Source organism: Balearica regulorum, chromosome 3, assembly GCF_011004875.1.
Source record: "Balearica regulorum gibbericeps isolate bBalReg1 chromosome 3, bBalReg1.pri, whole genome shotgun sequence".
NCBI lineage: Eukaryota > Metazoa > Chordata > Aves > Gruiformes > Gruidae > Balearica > Balearica regulorum.
Window position 1 is genome coordinate 120,162,657 of NC_046186.1, and position 17,675 is coordinate 120,180,331.

General features: G+C 36.8%; 1 protein-coding gene across 3 annotated transcripts in view; it reads right to left on the bottom strand.

Moving 5' to 3' along the window:
* The window catches only part of SLX4IP (SLX4 interacting protein), a 77,829-nt gene that overhangs the window by 59,930 nt on the left and 224 nt on the right, over positions 1–17,675 (bottom strand). For 2 of the 3 annotated variants that reach the window (XM_075749772.1, XM_075749770.1), the window contains exons 2-3: positions 16,391–16,554; positions 12,364–12,412 (exon numbers count right to left, since the gene is read on the bottom strand). In XM_075749772.1, the coding sequence (XP_075605887.1) occupies positions 12,364–12,390 (27 nt within the window). In that variant the 5' untranslated portion in view covers positions 12,391–12,412; positions 16,391–16,554. Of the gene's footprint in view, positions 1–12,363; positions 12,413–16,390; positions 16,555–17,551; positions 17,666–17,675 lie in introns of those variants that run through there. The other variant, XM_075749771.1, reaches the window with a different exon arrangement.

Below are 17,675 nucleotides of genomic sequence, written 5' to 3' on the forward strand. Positions count from 1 at the left end.
AAGACTTCGAGAACAGACACAGAAGACACTATATAAACTCTATTATTATTTGACTGGATGTGATGTCCATAAAAATGCTTCTAAGGCCATCTTATTCTTATCAGCTCCATACGATAAACAAATGAAGAACAGTCTATCAGAACTTGTAGTCTTCACAATTCTTTGTGATGAAGATGCTATGGTGCTTAAATAATATTACACATGACTAATGCACTTGCAGGTCCTCACAGTAATAAGAATGCTGAAAACATGTGTTAATTACAAAAAATAAACAAAACAGACAAAACAAAAAGCTGTGTTGAAGCCATGCCAGGTCTTACAATAACTGAGGCCTGAAAGAAATGTACGTTCCTGTCCTATAGCTAAATTCATGTCAAATAGTAGTTCAGATTCTTATTTAATGTATTGTACCTCTGCCTGCTAAGATCAAACAGGTACAAGAACAATATTTATGAAATTTATTGCTCCAATGTCCCTTTAAAGAGCCTAAAGCCAGCTGGAAAAAAAAAAAAAAATCCTTTGTTTTACTAAAACCAGAGTGATGATGCAAAATAATTCTTTGATCTATTATCTATTTGAAAGAACTAAGCTAAATGCAGACAGTAATTGCTGACAAATCCCAGTAGTAAACAAACCAGTTTCACATTTTACATATTATCAAGCGGCTACAGAATTAATGGTTACAGCCAAAGAAATGTTGACACAGTTGCAGATTGAGCTTTAACATGCTGATCATGTTAAAATACTGCACAAGAAATATTTTTCCACTTTGTAAAAAGCCAGACTGTTTACATGCGTAAGTGGCTAGAGACCTTGTTGTCTGTGTGTGGTCTTAACATTTCAGTATCATAACCATGCATATAAAGAGAAACAGCATGAAATAACCTATTATACTTACAGTGAATGCCAGACTGCCAATATTAGAAGCACTGAGATTTAAGTTTCTTAAAATGAGCATTATAACATACATATACCTACATCTTTATCCCCTTTTATAAAAGTAATTAATAAATACACTGAAGCAAAGCTTTCCTAAAAATAAACAGAGGACTCGTATTTCACAAAAGTTAATTTTTCATCCCTTTACATTGTTTAGAAAGGAAAAGAATTTGGAAAAAAATCAAGAAATTAAAAATAACAAACATCATTGTTAAAAACCAAGACATTCTGAAGCTATGGTAACTTCACTCATGTTCTCTTAGCATGTAAGAGGTAGTAAATTACTCTATTATTACTACAACTGTAACTATTATAGCACAGTTCTAGTACATGAATGTCTTAAATCTCTAATTTGTTGATTTTCAGCAATTTTCTTCTGTAAATTGCTGTTGCTAATTTACTTAGAAATCACTGGAAAGCCTTCTACAACTACCAGTAACTGTTTTGGTTATTTTGGGTTTTTAAAATAAAAAACAAAGCTCTACTGCTCTCATGGTTTACCAAGGAGAGCACTGTGAAACCATTAGGGAAAAGCAGATGCAAGCTATCTGCAACACAGAGAGATCAATTAGCAGCTTTACAATTCACACACACATCTAAAGACTGACATAGCTAAAGCGTATCAAACTGCCCCATCTTCCCATTCTAGGTCTAGCAATAAAACATACAATTTTAAAAGGCAAGTATAGAGTATAAATAAAAACTATTTTCTCCAATCACTCAATACAAGAATTCTCAACATTTTTCACACTAATTGATATTTCCTTCCACAGTAGTAATAAAAAGCAGAGGCCATCATCTTTGCAGCATCCATCTGTGCACCCCACTACCCATAGCTGAAATTTCTAAGATCTCATTGAAAAAAAAAAAAAGACAAATTGAAAGTACAAAGTTATAATCAAGGATATGGGTGTAAAAAGGTCAGAGACACATTTCTAGTTCTATTTGCCTTACCGCCCCCCTCACCCTAATGTTCATTTGTATATGTGGGAAGGTGAAGGGAGAAGGAGAAATTTCCTATTAAGTTTTCCATATGCTTATACCCTATTGATATTTTTAATGCATGCATGGAAAGCAAGGTTCTTCAAAACAGTTTCTTCTCTAAAATTACAGGATTAAAGCTAGAAGATAAAAAGTCAGAGATATAATGGATGAACAGAATTAACACTATGGGACCATTCTAATTCCATTTGGGACACACATGCCTCAGGAGGTTGTGTTTCTGTTCCATAAGCATTTAAGAAAAATAAACACGTCACCAAAAGTCTTTAAAAGTATACTTCCCAAATTGGAGAAATGATCAAGAAGTCATTAGAAAAGAAATATGTATGAGGGGTAATTCACTATAAAAACAAACAGTAAATGACCCTTGAAAGGGGTTCTTCTGAGTTTCCTCAAAGGAAGCAGTATGGCTCTGTAACTAGGCAGAACTGAAGCGAACTAACGCCGCTTTTTTGAGGGGATCTTTCAAGAGGCGGACTAGTTAGCTGAGCAGAAAGCCAGCAGCATCGCTCGATTCCCAGGTCCATCCACAGCGGCCAGAGACGCCGGCCGGGATGAAGCCTGGCACGCAGGCCCCGGCGGGGCGGGAGGCGCAGCTCGGGGAGCCGCTGTCCGAGCCGGGCCTGGTGCTGAAGGCTCCCCCCGCCCCAGCGGGGGGCCCCGGCCGTTCTACTCCGGGCCCGAGAGCAGCTTCCTCCATCGCTAACGTTATCACCACCTTATTCGTAGCGCCTGCTGCTTTTATACCGTCGGCCAGCTGCACCAAACGTCATCTTGCACCAAAGGAAGAGTGCCAGAATCGTACCCCACCAGGACCGGACTCTCTAACAAAGAGTTTAGCTCCCCACAACAGAGCTTTCAGTGACTTTCTACGTGTACAGCTTGAAGCAGTGTGAGATTTCTTAATGCTTGCAAATGATACTCTAATAAAAAGGTAGGTTCTAACGATACCTGAATATCATTTCACTACTGAACTTACAATATTTTTAACTGTATTCTTCATCACTGGATTTTTCCCTCCCAAAATTTGTATCATAGTTCAAATAGGAGTTTACAAAACCAGACTAAATCCTAACAGTTCCTACATGCTTAATGTAGGCCTCTGTAAAACAATGATGGCAACAACATATGAACCATCTCTAATAGCCCTACAGAAAACGGCTTCAAATTAGTCAAGAGTTTTCTGAACTATGTAGAATATGCTGGGCATCTGTTATTACATCTCTTTTCAGTCCGTAATCAGCAAATACCCCTAGTTGGATTCTCCAAACGCTCTGCAAATCAAATGACAATTCCTGCCAATTATCAGGCTGAAGAAGGGATATAGGCAAAGAAACATTTTCCTTAACATTTTCCTGAAGTCTTTCAAGGTCACCTCTAAACACACCCTGTTTTCACCAAACAATAAAAGCAAAATAAAATATTCGATTCCATTTTCTGAAAGACACGTACATTGACATATAAAGATTTAAAACTAATGTCAAATTTAACAATTTTCTGAAGAAATCTATAAACCAATGCTGTTGGTTTATTCCAAATCCTCCTGTAAGATTTCTCTCTGCTGGGACGCCCATGGCGGCCAACGATGATTTAATCACCAGTCACTGCTATTCAGTCTATTACATATGATACTACAAACACTCAGTATTCAGCACTTGAGGTGAGAATATGTTCTTGTCGATTGCTTTTTTTAAATTGTGGGCTTCATTTTTAACTTTTGGTGCGTCAGACTTACTCCTATCATCTAAATTGTAAATTCGCCGAGACATGGATTGTGACTACGTGACAGTTTAACACCCAGCAAAATAAGAACCAGAGACTTACAGGCAATATCGCAAAGGGAATAACTCTTTATAAGCTTGTTTTCTGTTACTGAAGATTACCTTATTATGGCACTACAGTAGTGCTACTTGTATTACTCTCCTTCCTATTTTTGTACTATAGGAATGTCAAAATAAAGAAAGGAAAGTTATATGCTGCATGACCTTACCAACTGTCAAATCCTAGGATCTTGGCATTGAACAGGTCCTCTTTAATGGCCCAAGACTTAGTTCTTTCCTGACTCTTTAGTTCGGGAAATATTTTACGTTCGGAGCTATACACTTCTATCTGCCTTTATCTGTATGATACAAAGCAGGATGAACCACAACTGTGTATATTTGGTTAATTATGAGTGCTATTAAATCACTGGTATATTCAATGAACAAAGACAACCCTCTGAGTTTAAAATAGGAGAATATTGGCTTGAACTTGAAGGGCTGTATTTAACTGTATCGCATATAAACTACTGTTTCACCAGCTGAGCGGTGTCAGATATTGCCAGGCACCTTACTACTTCCTGGAAACTAAGCAGGGCCATGCAAAGTGAACCTTGCACGTAGGACAGAACTTAGTTTAGTTATTGCACAGGTTTTTAGAGCAAAATGAGGATAAAGTCACCAACAAGACGAAAACACTAAGAAAATGTTCTGTGGCTGAGTCACATTTTGTTGGGAGGAAACCAGTGATATTATGTCATTCTTCCTTACCTCTGGTCTTTTCCTCACTCTCCCTCAAGACTAACAACTAACTATTCTTCAATGTGCATTTGATGTAATATCTTTATAGCCATTCTCCACTTGAATGCTGTTTAACATGCACATGGCAAGTGCCACAAAGATAAGAATAAAATCTTTCTTTTGTTGAAGCTTGTAGACTCAGGATTTCAAGCAAGGGCATGCGTCTGTAAAACACACAGCTAGCCGAAACAGCAAAGAAGCCTCAATAAAAGAAGTTAAAAAGAGAAGCAAGTACAAAACCAAGAAAGATGACACTCGCTCTTGAAGATTCATAAATGGACCATACTTCCCTAGCAAAGCGTACACAGCCAAGAGGAAAAGATCATCTTGAAGCACCCGAATCACTGAAGTTAAGATTTTGGTTCAAAACTGTCTGCACATGATCTAGACCACAAACTATTCTCTTCCCGTTTTCCCCAAGTGAAAATCTCTCAACCACAAACAGTGTTTTGTAATACAAAGGTAGAGTTGTCGTTTGTGTAAACCTCATTGAAAATGCTACATAAAATAAAAAATAGGTTAGCTTGATATGCAAAGGTACAGACACCATAGCTTGGCAAGATCCATGTTCATTTTCCATTTCTTTGTATGAGTAAATGAACCTATACAGCTAATCTAATTTTTATTCATTATATAACGACGTTTATTCTTTCTGTTCATTTGGCCAAGCAATATCACACGAAGGCAGAAGTAGACAGTCTGTTAAAAAACAGCTTAGTACAATACACAACAGCAGAAGAACTAGAATATGGACAAACTCTACAGAACTCGCCCTCAGTAGTAAAAATTCTTTTTTGTCAATTAAGATACCAATTCATATTGTAGTTCATTTTCCAAATGTATTTCTGACATTATTACTAAATTTCTTTATTCAGTCTGCAACTTTTTGCCCCTTCATTATCACACTGCTTGTGCTAATGAAAATGGTGAAGAGGGATTCAGAGACTAAAACAACAAATGAGCCATGACTTTCCCTTATGTAACTTGACATAGTTTGTATAATTGAAATTATAGCATCTCAGAAATTTATCTTGTTTCTACTTTTTCTTAATATCTGAAGTTAATATTCAATTCTGACCAGATCATTCTTTTTCAACTAGATACGGTTCAGTTTTTAGCACAGAATAAATAGCTAATGTTCATCATCTAAGTTTGAAATGAGGCAGCTGGAAAATAAATGGAAAAAAAAAACAGAAATGAAGATAACTAAAAAAAAAAAACTTATAGGAATCTGCATGTTACATTTTCAAGCATGAATTTTACTTAGTCAACATCTGTTTAAAAAGAGAGAGAGAAGAGTATTTTTATATTGGTTCCATACACACACCAACATTATTCGTTCTAGCAAAAGTTTAAATCGTACACATTTGAAATCACTTAATATTTTGATTTTCTTAAGAATGGCGTCTCTCAACATTTCAAGATAGAAACAGAAATATTTCCAGTCAAAAGAGGGAAACTAGTGTAAGGCAAAAATCATCTGTGGAACTCCTGATCATTATTTAAGAATGAATGTACCATTTCTGACTGCCTTACATTCAGTAACTTGTTGAGCACCTTTCTCTGCTTTGTAACATAGAATCATACAGACCTTAAGTCCAATTTCATGTCTTTTCACAATTCTATTTTCACTTTATCCATCTTTTCACAGTGCCTGGATAATCACAAGTTGGCACACCGGGGTTTTCATTTCACTCTTTTTATATCGAAATTAAAACTGATTTATAGTTTATTATTTGGCTGTGTCACTTTTCAGTATTTTTCCAACCTAACTCCTTTAGACAGTGACATTATAGACAGACTGCATTTTTAAAAGACAAATAAATTGAACTGAGGAAGGCTGTTGATGAAATAAATTAGTATGTCCTTAGTTAAGCTACAGCGTGCTGCCAATATACTCCTACAGGCTCTGATCCAAAGCCCGTTGACTTCAGTGAGGTTTGGGTTAGATCCACTACAAAAAGATCTTAATTCAGTAGTGGTAAATGAAATCTAAGATGTATAATCTGATTAGAAAACACTCCAAGTAACACTGCGAATAATGTTGGTGACTTCTTCACAGCTCATACAGATTTTTAGTTCCTTAAACTATTATTAAGAAAGTCTGGAATTTATAGTTTTTGCCAACCACATTGTCACAGCTTAATTGAGCAGCTGTCAACTGTTAGAAAATAACTGCATCATCATCTCTTTTAGAAGAACTAGTGTGGGAAGTGAAACACTTACATGGGATCTAAAGTTTCTGGAGTCATGGTAATGAAGCTGTTTTCATCAGGTGACCATGAGTCATCATTTTATCAGCAGTTTAACGGGTTTTCACAATAGTTGAGCATCATCAGTGCTCATGCTTAGCAATGACTGTAGCAGAATACTGAAATAGGGCGCCATGTCCTGTGGTACCATTATTTAAGGAAGAGTTTGGCTATTGAGTCAAGAAAAATACTGCAAAGTCATGGTTGAATAAGTGCTGCAGTGAACACAAAACGTCCAGAAACGAAGCTTTTATTTGAGAATTGAAACTAAGCAATAATTTCGCTTTTTAAAATAGACACCTTTTAAGGAAGTTGTGAACCACATGGATGAAACATAAGAAAAGAATAAAAATGTGCCGTCAGTCTCTCTTCTCCCTTTTACTCCACAGTCCAGAACACTCTTCATATATCAAATACTCAGATTTCCACATACTAGAATCCATCTACATTACCCAGGGTGGGGAGAGGCCACGTGAAACAATACAATAATTTTTATATTAAATTTTCAGGATATTAACGCAAAGGGCAAAATCTGCATCACTGTATCATTAAACCGTTTGCACATCACATTACCAGGTACTACATGAAACGTGGATCCCTTTACCTCCTAGTCTACTAACCTCCATCTGAACTCAGTGGAAAGAATTGAAGAATTTCACCTACAGCGCAAGCTGAAGCCTCTCCCAGGACCTAAAGACATTCAGTGACCCCATGCAGCATCTCTGCTAAGCCCTGATGTTTTGCTGGACTCAGAGAGATTGAAGTCTGCTTCTAAGTTTCCCATCCCTCCTTTACTGCTGGACTCTGGGGTCAAGCAGGCAGTACCACCAAGATCTCCAAGAGGCAGAACAGTGGAGGTGTAAGATCTGGTAGCACTGGTCAGAAATAAGGCATATAGCAAATATCATGGAGATTACATCTTTGAATTAATTACGTCTAAAAAAAGATTAGTATCACTTAGTACGGTGTGCATTTAGAATCCTGTATCACTGCCACAGTAGTATAATGTTCACAATTAGAAAAAACCTAACTTTCTGGCACAACTAGTACTTTTAAAACTAATCAGATTTATTTGAATTACGAAAAAAAAAAAAAAGTAATGCAAGTTTAACCATTCTTTAATTCCTTATTTGAAGTGATCCCTGTGAAAGCAGGGTTTCCACTATTGATGTTTATCCCTCTGGCTTCCTATTCCTTTCTCCTTCTGCTAACACTTTAATCTCTCAACTCTTCATCCACTCATCATTTCCCTAGGCTTGAAAATTAATCCTCCAAGGTCAGTGAGGAAACTTCCATTGACTCCAGGAGGTTTAGAATTAGATCGCACACTTAATTTTCCTCCCCCCCTCTACCTCCCAACTTCCTCTTTTCTTTCTTCTGGAACTTATTTACTCATCACTTTAGTCATTCCATATCTGGTCCCATGAAATTGGGAATTAAAGACAGAGTTAAGAAAGAGAACTAAATAGATGTCCCTCCATCTATGATTCTACTTTCAATTTAAATCATATTCCCCCCCGGTCTCCTTTTATCTTCTTAAGACTTTCAAGCCCTTTTAAACAAGTATCATATTTTATACATTAATATAGAAATGAACATCACAGCTGAGTGAAAGGTATGATGCTATTTGATAACAACAATTTCAACCACCTATATTTATTGTTGTTCTGAGCAATGCCGCTTTAGAACTCCATCTCTAGAAAACCACTACTTAATGGTTAATATAGCTATTTCTTAATTTAAGACCCAACAAGCAAATATAAGAACACACAATACACGTAAAATTCAACCACCTTTAATCAGTTTGGAGGACACCAGTATCTTGCTTTAAGATTTAAAATACTTTTACAAATTCTATCTAGTCACTGAAAACCTCATCTTAGCACATTTATATTGAAACATTTGTAAGTACTCCAACTACAGGAATTTCACATACAAATGTCTTAGTTTTCCAACGGGGAAGAGAAATGGACATCAGAAAACATTGTATTTTAGTTAATTAAGCACTCTAGCTTTCAAACTAGAAATCAGTATGCTAACAAGTTCAAAACTATGTATGTAAAAAAAAGCATTTGTGGTATCAGTCTAATAACTCTGAGCAGTCACAACATACAAAAAAAAATTAAACCAAACAGTATTCCTTATTCTCGCTTTCATGTATCTATGCACTGCATTTATGTACCTATGGACTTTATATAGCAGCAAAATGCATTTACTATCCTCCATTACTCATTACATGCAATCAGAGAAAACGAAAAAATAAGAAAACCTACTCATCTCCCTAGTTTTTTTCTCTACAAACAACTCACAAGAAGCAGCAAACACACCACTTTCTCACAGAACGAAATATTTACAGAAATATTGATGAGCGAATTCAATGGACACACTTCACAGAAATGTGAACTTTAATCTGTCTAGCCCACTTAGATGTCACCCACGAATCATCCAGACATATCTGATACAGAAATCTTTGTCAACATCCTATCACTGTATTACATTTCAAATGGTAGTTAAAAAATAGAAAGCTCTGGAAAGGCCAGAGATACGGTGAAGCTTTAGCATTAGAAATCCAGTAACATATTTAAACACACATGGAAATATCAAAAAAGACCCATTCAAAAATAAGCTGCTTATCTTCTTATTCCAGACCAGAGACAGTAGGACCTTCTACAGGTCTGTGAGAGATCCTAAAGTGTCCTGTGCAGCGCTGTAAGTACGTACTAGTACATTGTCTGAGGAAGACATCTTTCCATTTCCTTCTACCTCTGTTAGGACCTATAATCAACATTCTTTCTATGCTCACTTTCTTTCATAGAGCACTTCTAAAGTATACAAAGACAGATGTTAAGGTGTCTTTGGTTATAAATCAGTATCTTAATGATTACATGAAGATACATCAACATAAAAAAGGATACGTATGTAAGCAAAATGAAGGGGAAAACTGACCACATTACAGTCATACTGTCATTTTTCTGTCCAATCATTTCCGGTAGTTCTATCTTTGTTCCCAATACAACACAGGAAAATATGCTTGCTGCTTCAAAGGAACTTGCAATTTAAAGCAAGAAAAAAGTTTGAAGTAGGAAAGACCAAAAAGTTTCCTATACACTTCCAGCATGCAATAAAAAATTTAAATTGATAGCAAGGAACACTGCTGAAAAATCTATTGCAGAGTGTGCTGGATGACCAGAGGGAACACTGAAACTATAATTATCTTAATCTAAGATATGCGCTAGCAAAGGCCTACAAATCTGAGACAGAACAAAGCTCTTAATTTCTCAAAGTAGGAAACAGCTAAGTAAAAAAAGCTTCCCTTTGAGTTAAGTTGTTACTACATTTCAATAGCTCAAAGTCTTCAGTGTCTGGAAAATGAACAAATTGCAGAAAACAGTAAATGAAATTTTTCTATTACAGCCATAAAAATTACTATATTTAGTTCTGTAGTTTGGTACGAATAAAGTCAATTTACACAACTCTGGAAGAGCAATTCTTTCTAGTTTGTCCAAAATTTTAAACAAGGCCCTAGTGATATTTTTGCAAATCCATATAGAGTTCATGATTTTGCTTTAAGCCTCACCAATTAAAGTGAAGATTTATTTCTCAGAACAGCAGTAAAATATTTTAGCAACACACAGAGAAAGTTTAATTAAATTCATATGTCTTATTTTCCAGATTTGGGGACATTTTAACATGCAATGCTTTATGAAGTATCAATACTTCCTAAAATTGAAAATTGCTGATCAAATTAACTTGCATAAAATATTATCTATTGCACATCGCAACACTATGGCATCCAGTCACTTGGCAAGTGAAGAAAGTGTGTTTAGGACCTAACTGTAGTTTTTGTATTAAGGTTTAAAGCTATTTTACTGCATCAATTATTTTATTTCAATCGCTCTTAATTGCCCATAAAACCAAGCCTGGGCTCGCCTTTCAAAAATAGGCCAACTACTCCCTCTACTGAAAATAACTGACCATTACATGGGAGGTACAGAGATTCTCGTATAAAATATGTGTTAAGAAACAAAGTCATTAAACACATTATAGGTGTTTTCCTTTTAATTACGTTCCAGTCAGATAAGACTTGAAAGACTGATAAGCTGTACTTTTTGCTCTATAACCAAAAAGATTAACATACACAAAATCTAAAAACTTAAAAGAATATAGATGAGGCACGCATGGAATACTTGCAGACACAGTAAAATACTCCCATCAACTTCAAAAATGAGGAACCTAAAAGTGAGAATATATTATTTTCTATACTCCCCCTGCAGAGAGGAGAGAGAATATTTTCTGCCTTTTAATGGAGAATCTTCTGCACAGGCATCTTCCTTGAAAAAATTATGTCAGTCAGTGATTAAACTACTTGGTGATTGCCAGGGTACGTGCTGAATGTGAAGTATCCATGCTGAATCAGCAAGCTGTAATAATGCAGACCAGGAATCAAGTATCTTAAGGCTTTTTATCTAGTGAAGATACTTCAACTTACACCACTTGTTTTCTTACATTATTGATGATATCAAGATTTCTCAGCTGAGAAAAACAATGCCTTCAGCCTCAGCTCCTGTTGCTACCCACATCAGTGACATATAGACTCAGACTATGAGCTAAAATGTGCTCAAAATCAAAGGTATTTCTCCTAACTCCTATATCAATTCAGAAGCAGTGAATAGTAGAGACACTGTCAATTTAAGGCTTACAATCATGTTAAACAGCAAAAAAATTAAAGCCAACTAAATGACAGCAATTTTCCTTGGAAAAGAACACACAGCACACAAAAAATAAGTGTTTGGTCTGCTTGTTGAACAGGTTGGTTACCCACAAAACCAAGTTTCAACAGCTTCCACAGCCTGATCAGTCAGGAAGGTTTTTGTAGCTGCCTTCCAAAAAACCCAAGCTTATCCACAGAGGAAAAAAGTCTCTTCTGTTAAGAAAATTCCTGGAAAAAAAACACATTTCCAACAGAATAATATATTGCGCTAACCACTTTGAAATGTATACATTACTTAAACTACCCATGACATACAAGAACACAGAAACAAGAGAGAGGGTCCAAAAGAGAAGGTTTCACAATTTTTACTGAACAACTACTTTTATTCATTGATAAGCTGATATAGTTACGGTAGAGGAATTATGAAGTGCTATGTTTATTACAGAATGTTTTGAAAAACATTACTCTTTTACTCTTCCGATACATAACCAAAAGTCAAAGACTGTTTGCAAAATAAACTGCAATAGCATTTTATTGGATGTAAGTCAACTAATCCCTGAAAACACAAAAAGAGACCAAAAAGATGCAAATAAAGAGTCAAGCATGATAAATAGTTTAAGAACATTGCCACGCCCCAAACCAGGAACTGATAGATTATCTGGGAAGTACACAAATAATATCGCAAGATTACACTAAGAGAAGAATCAACCCTGAATTTTATTTCAGGTAGCAAATACTGTTTTACTGGGAATTCATGTAGTTTCTAATTCTAACTACACAACTAATTGCTTTTAGTTACACATTTAATCTTCAGCTGACCTCAGACACATACTACCATGACACAGCAGCAATTCAAGAAGTTTACTCCAAAGAGAGAGAAAAGCTATGACATTCTACTTACCTTAATAACAAATTTGTTGGATGCCATGATAGGTCAGTATAAGCTGGTCCTATAAAAATATAAATTAAAAGTGATCAGCACTAGAGAAAAACTCAGATCTCTACGCCAACTGAGAAGGATTTTTAAAATCTATTACTCAGTTTTTTCATTACTGCTGTTCTTCAAACTCTATACTCTAAGAAAACCAAGGAAAACTCTTATTTAAAGGAGAATTACTTATCTACCTGTGTTGGTTTCTTTTAGTGAACCTCATAACTGTTCAAGCACTTAGCATCCAACATGTGAAATACAAAATTAGAACTATTTTTCAGACCAGTACCAAGAAAGAGACAAACCCACCTAACTTATCCTCAAGAAGCCTTTCAAGGAGCAGCAAACTAAGCCTGGAATACTCCTTTACTATTGTCTCAACCACTGGTCCCTATGTATACGGCTCCTGGCCTAGTTTCTCTTTCAAAATAATAGCTTCACATAAAGCATTACTGTGGTTGCACAGAAGTGAAATTTTGACATCCTCTTATTTACCCCAAACAGGATTTAGATTGCTTAATTTGGGATATTGAGTGAAGTACATTTAGCTGCACAGACCCCAACCCTGCCTCAGACCATTCCAAGTAACTCAGGAATCATTAATTCATGCTGGAAGTTAAACACACTCTCCCTTGGGTCCAAGAAGAAACCTTCAATTAATTGCTAGGATTTCCCCCCCACCCCCTTAGAAGAACATTCATATGACTACAAGCTTCAAGTTGGCTTGCAAGCCAAACCACAAGTCTTGTCACCTTCCACAATGATTTCAGGTTTTTAACCATTTGGGGTTTTTTCCCCCAAACTGACAACAATTACGGTCACATCACTGAAACTACTGAGAAAGTTCATCATTCTCCACATAAATGGGAGCTAAACATGCACTTGGCAAAAGGCAGAAAATTAGGATAAATTCATGAAAGTCTTTCCAGCTAAGCCCAAAATGCTGGGATTCAGAAGATACATGGAATAGGCCCTATGGTACCAAATTAATATCTACAAAAATCCAGGAGTAAAAAAAATTAAGATATATTCTGTTATCACACAGGATAGAAAGAGACTTGAACTGGACAGAAAACCAGGTGAGCAAGGGTCTCAGCATACTGGCAGAAGATAAAGTACCCAAACAAGACAGTTCAAGCTTCAAAATTAAGAAAGAAAACAAGTGTCAGTAGCTGGTGCCTGCAATACACGAACTATACCAGAAACTCCACTGAGAACAGAGCTGCATTCTACACTCTAAAGTTTCCTAAAGGATTAATAATGGACAAATCTGGTCAATTTTGTAAGAGATGGTATAGGAAAATAGCAAGAATGCAGGAACACATACCCATTTCTCACTGCCTACTTCAAGTTATTGTAAAGTACTGCGATAGAGCTGTCAAAATTTCAGGATACAAGTCAAGTTGATGATGTGTGCCTCTGTCAGGCCCTACGCTTACACATTTCAAAATGCAGTCGTTATCCTTATTTAACATCAAAACAGTGCAAAACAAGATAAAGACCCGCTTTACAACTACACATCATAGCACAGATAATTTTGATCTTAAGATTCAACAGTAATCATTTTGAACTAAATAAACACTTTTACACAGTGCTTCCATTCCAAATATCCAAATGCTGAGACCTAGGATTTTAAAACAACTATGAGAAAATGTGAAAGTAACAAGGGCATAATTCCATACACCACCTCAAGGAAAACTCCCAGTTAGTTCAATTATTTTTTTTCCTACATATCATATCAATATCCAAGCAGTAAGAAACAGGAATAGGAAAAAGGATTGTAAACAGTGAGAAGTAAAACAGTTGTTACTGTAACCAGGTTAAAATTAGTTTCAACTAAGAACCATTCTGCAAGTAGCTACTGAAAATAAACTCTAATATAGTTAATAAAATGTTTCAACTATGTTCTGAAAAAGCTCAAAGTTAGAGCCTTCATCAGCTGCGCAGTAATAGTAAGCAGAAAGTTATACAGAGCAAATAGAATTTTCAAGTAACAGTCATGCAGATGGAAGCTGGAATACCATGCCTTGCACCACACGACTATCATTCTCCCTGGCACAAAACAGCGCTAGAAACTTTTTTCTCTTATCGGACTAAGTTTTGTCAACTTTACCGATAGCAATTTTGAGAAACACAATGTAAGAACAGTGCTCTGGTAGTAAGGTGCTACTCTATAGAAGTAAACATAGTAGAACAACTACAAGAAGAAGAAGTAGGAGATAAAACTCAGAAATTCTTGAAACAGCAGTTGCTAGAACTAGGTCAGAAGAGATGCTAAAGGGAAATGGCAGCCACCAAGTGAAAACCAACTGGGCTTCTCAGTTCCTTATAACAGTGTACAAGATTATATTCTTGGTGTTCAAGAACTCCAAGGAAGGACTACCCACCCCACCATGCAAAAACAAAAGGCAAATAATAAGATATATCACAGCCCTTTCAAAACACCACAGAACCTGTACACGTACGACTTACATGATTCTCTTTTTTAAAAAAAAAAAGTTCTCAGCAGCATTTCAGGATTGGGTTTTTAATTTTAATGAAAGGCTAGTATCTAGAGCTTTACTAATGACCTCCACCTCCTTCCCCCAACCAAAAAAAAAAAAAAATTAGAAAAAACAGTAGGCAAGAAACAGCAAAAAGTAGGAGTGTGTTAAATCCCGTAGTCTCTTCACCAAGCAGCTAGAATCATAACCTCAAGTTAGGAAACTGCAAACACAATTTGCTGTGGAGTGCACCATCAACTAACAGCTCCTACAACAGCAACGACAATAACAAACAAACCTAACACTTACACAGAATTACCTGTACCTTGGGATAGGGTAGAACACTTGGCCTCATGCTTCCAGAACATAGTTTACCTAAAGTGAGTGCCCGTAATTCTTGAGCTCAGTATGGCATACAATTCACAATGGTGCTGCAGGCCTGTGAGCTGAAGAACAATATTTGCTACTGTTTTATCATTAATGCTTACAGTAGCAATAATATGAATAAAAGTTGCAACAAAACATGTCAGAGCATCATCTCTTCTCCAAATGCTCATGTCCTGCTTCAGAACAAAGCACAGGGATGAATCAACTGAACTAATTCCAGCATCACCAACCTCATTTTCGTAACAATCTGCATCCAGAATACTACTGTTGCAACACGTCTGCTACTACTGATGTGAGGAGGACTGCTGGCAGACAGAAGTCCTCTCCAAATCCAAATTATAAAATAATGGGGGGGGGGGGGGGACGGACACAAATGAAAAGTTACCTTTGGTTCAATTTGCTCTTCGTGGGAATAAGAGGACTTTGGGAGTTCACAGACTACCCCATCCTTTACACTGACCATACAGGCATGACAAAGGAAATACAGCAAACAAGAAATGTAAGCAAATCCTTACAAAGCAAAAAAGAATACATCTCACATGTGAACCATCAGGAAAGTCACTGAACTATCACGTATGAAAAGATACCCAACACTAAGACATCAGAAAATGAGGGAAAACACCAATCAATTGTACAAGAAAAAAGCCAAAATACTTTGCCATTTTCTGCGTTGAAAAAAACCAACACAAGAAATACAGACCTATTACAATTGCGACTATTTGGTAACAAGAATCTGGTTTATGGAATACAGTATCTCTTGCAAACTAATGTGAATCTCTACAGGAAATTGTACATAAGGAAGTGTGAAGAGAAGGCAGAAAAAAATTGTCTCAGAAACTATATATATCACATATTTTAAAAAAGAGAGAGCTTTGATATGGTATTTGTAGTATTGCAACATCTACATGTTTAATACAGAGACTGTACATGTAAACATGATTTACAATTAAACGCATAGATTTCCTGTAGCTAGCGTGAGACACACTTCAAAAATAATGTGGCAGAGTATCTTTCTTTCCTAAATTTGATGTTAAGTGAAATGGTAGACACTGAGGAGAAACCAGGAAACATGGCCTCCCCGAGAGTGAGCTAAAGTATTTTCTGCCAGCTGATGAGCAGCATCTTACCTTAGCAAAGTAGCAGTTTCCTTTTACTTCAGGAATGAGAAACTGAAAGCTCCTGCCACACATGCCCACTTGAAGGTACAACAGCTTCTAACACAACAGCTGCAAACTATTCACACTCTGCCCATCTTTGGGTGCCTTTACTGCATGCGGGGAGAGGTGGGCACCTGAAAAAGGCAACACAAATGCTGATTAAGGAATTGTCTAGAATAAGTTAATATCAACTAGTTTTGTAGTTCAAAAATAACTATCACAACACAAAAGAAATTTTTTTTCTGAACTTTCCAGTCCTTAGCTATCAAATGCTGTCCAGCCCAGACTCAGCGCTCTTGTAGTCAGTTTCCGAGAGCTGATTCTACGCTTGGGATAAGCGGTGTAATACTTAGCTCCTCACATATTTAGTAAAGTATTTCTAGTTCTGAAAAGACATAGCAGAATCTTCACATTTTGCAATTTCAGGATTTTTAGGCCCACTGTTCCCAAATTCTCCACCTAACCTTTGGAAACTACTCTTCCCACAAGTCCACTTGAGTGTTATCTACACTCCTTCATTCACAAACTGCCAATTCCCCTTTAAAGTTCCACAATTCACTTTCAAAAATGTTACCCATTCACCACACAACTGCATAGAACTAGAGAAATGAGAGACTGAGGAACATCAGTATGCTTATTACAGATAGGTGCTGGCATTGCTAAATACCTTTTTTTTTTAAGTTGGGTGGAACAGCTGAATGTCATGTTCAGCTGTTCCACCCAACTTAAAAAAAAAAAAAAGTTGTTATATTTTCTGTATGAAGATTAGGCATTTAAAACTTGTCTCTTGGCTACAGTTGTAAACTCTGCAACTACACACAAAATTAAAAAGAAACCCATGCGTTAACACATGAATATAATACAAGATATTCTTGGCAGCGACTGCAGAGTGGGAGGAGAGAAGAGGGAATACAGAAAAGGTGCAGAATAGCGTAAGAGCTAAGAAAAACGTTTAGAAGGTCAGGCAGAGAAGTTTTCTTGGTCAGGGCAACGCTGTCCGCCTGCAGGAAGCCACAGACAGGTGCGAGCAGAAGTAACGCGGAGTGACCGCAGCAGGAGCTAAGCAAGGAAGAAAAATCAGAGTGATAAACGTGTATTTTTAAGTTTGGCGGGTGCTTCAGAGGCTCGCACCTCAGCGGGCCGGGAGGGGGTGCTGACGCGAGGGGCGGCGCAGGAGGGAACCAGCCGAGGCAGCGCCTGAGGGAGGCACGACGGGAGCCGGCCGGCAGCAGTAGCTGCCCCCGGGACACCGCCT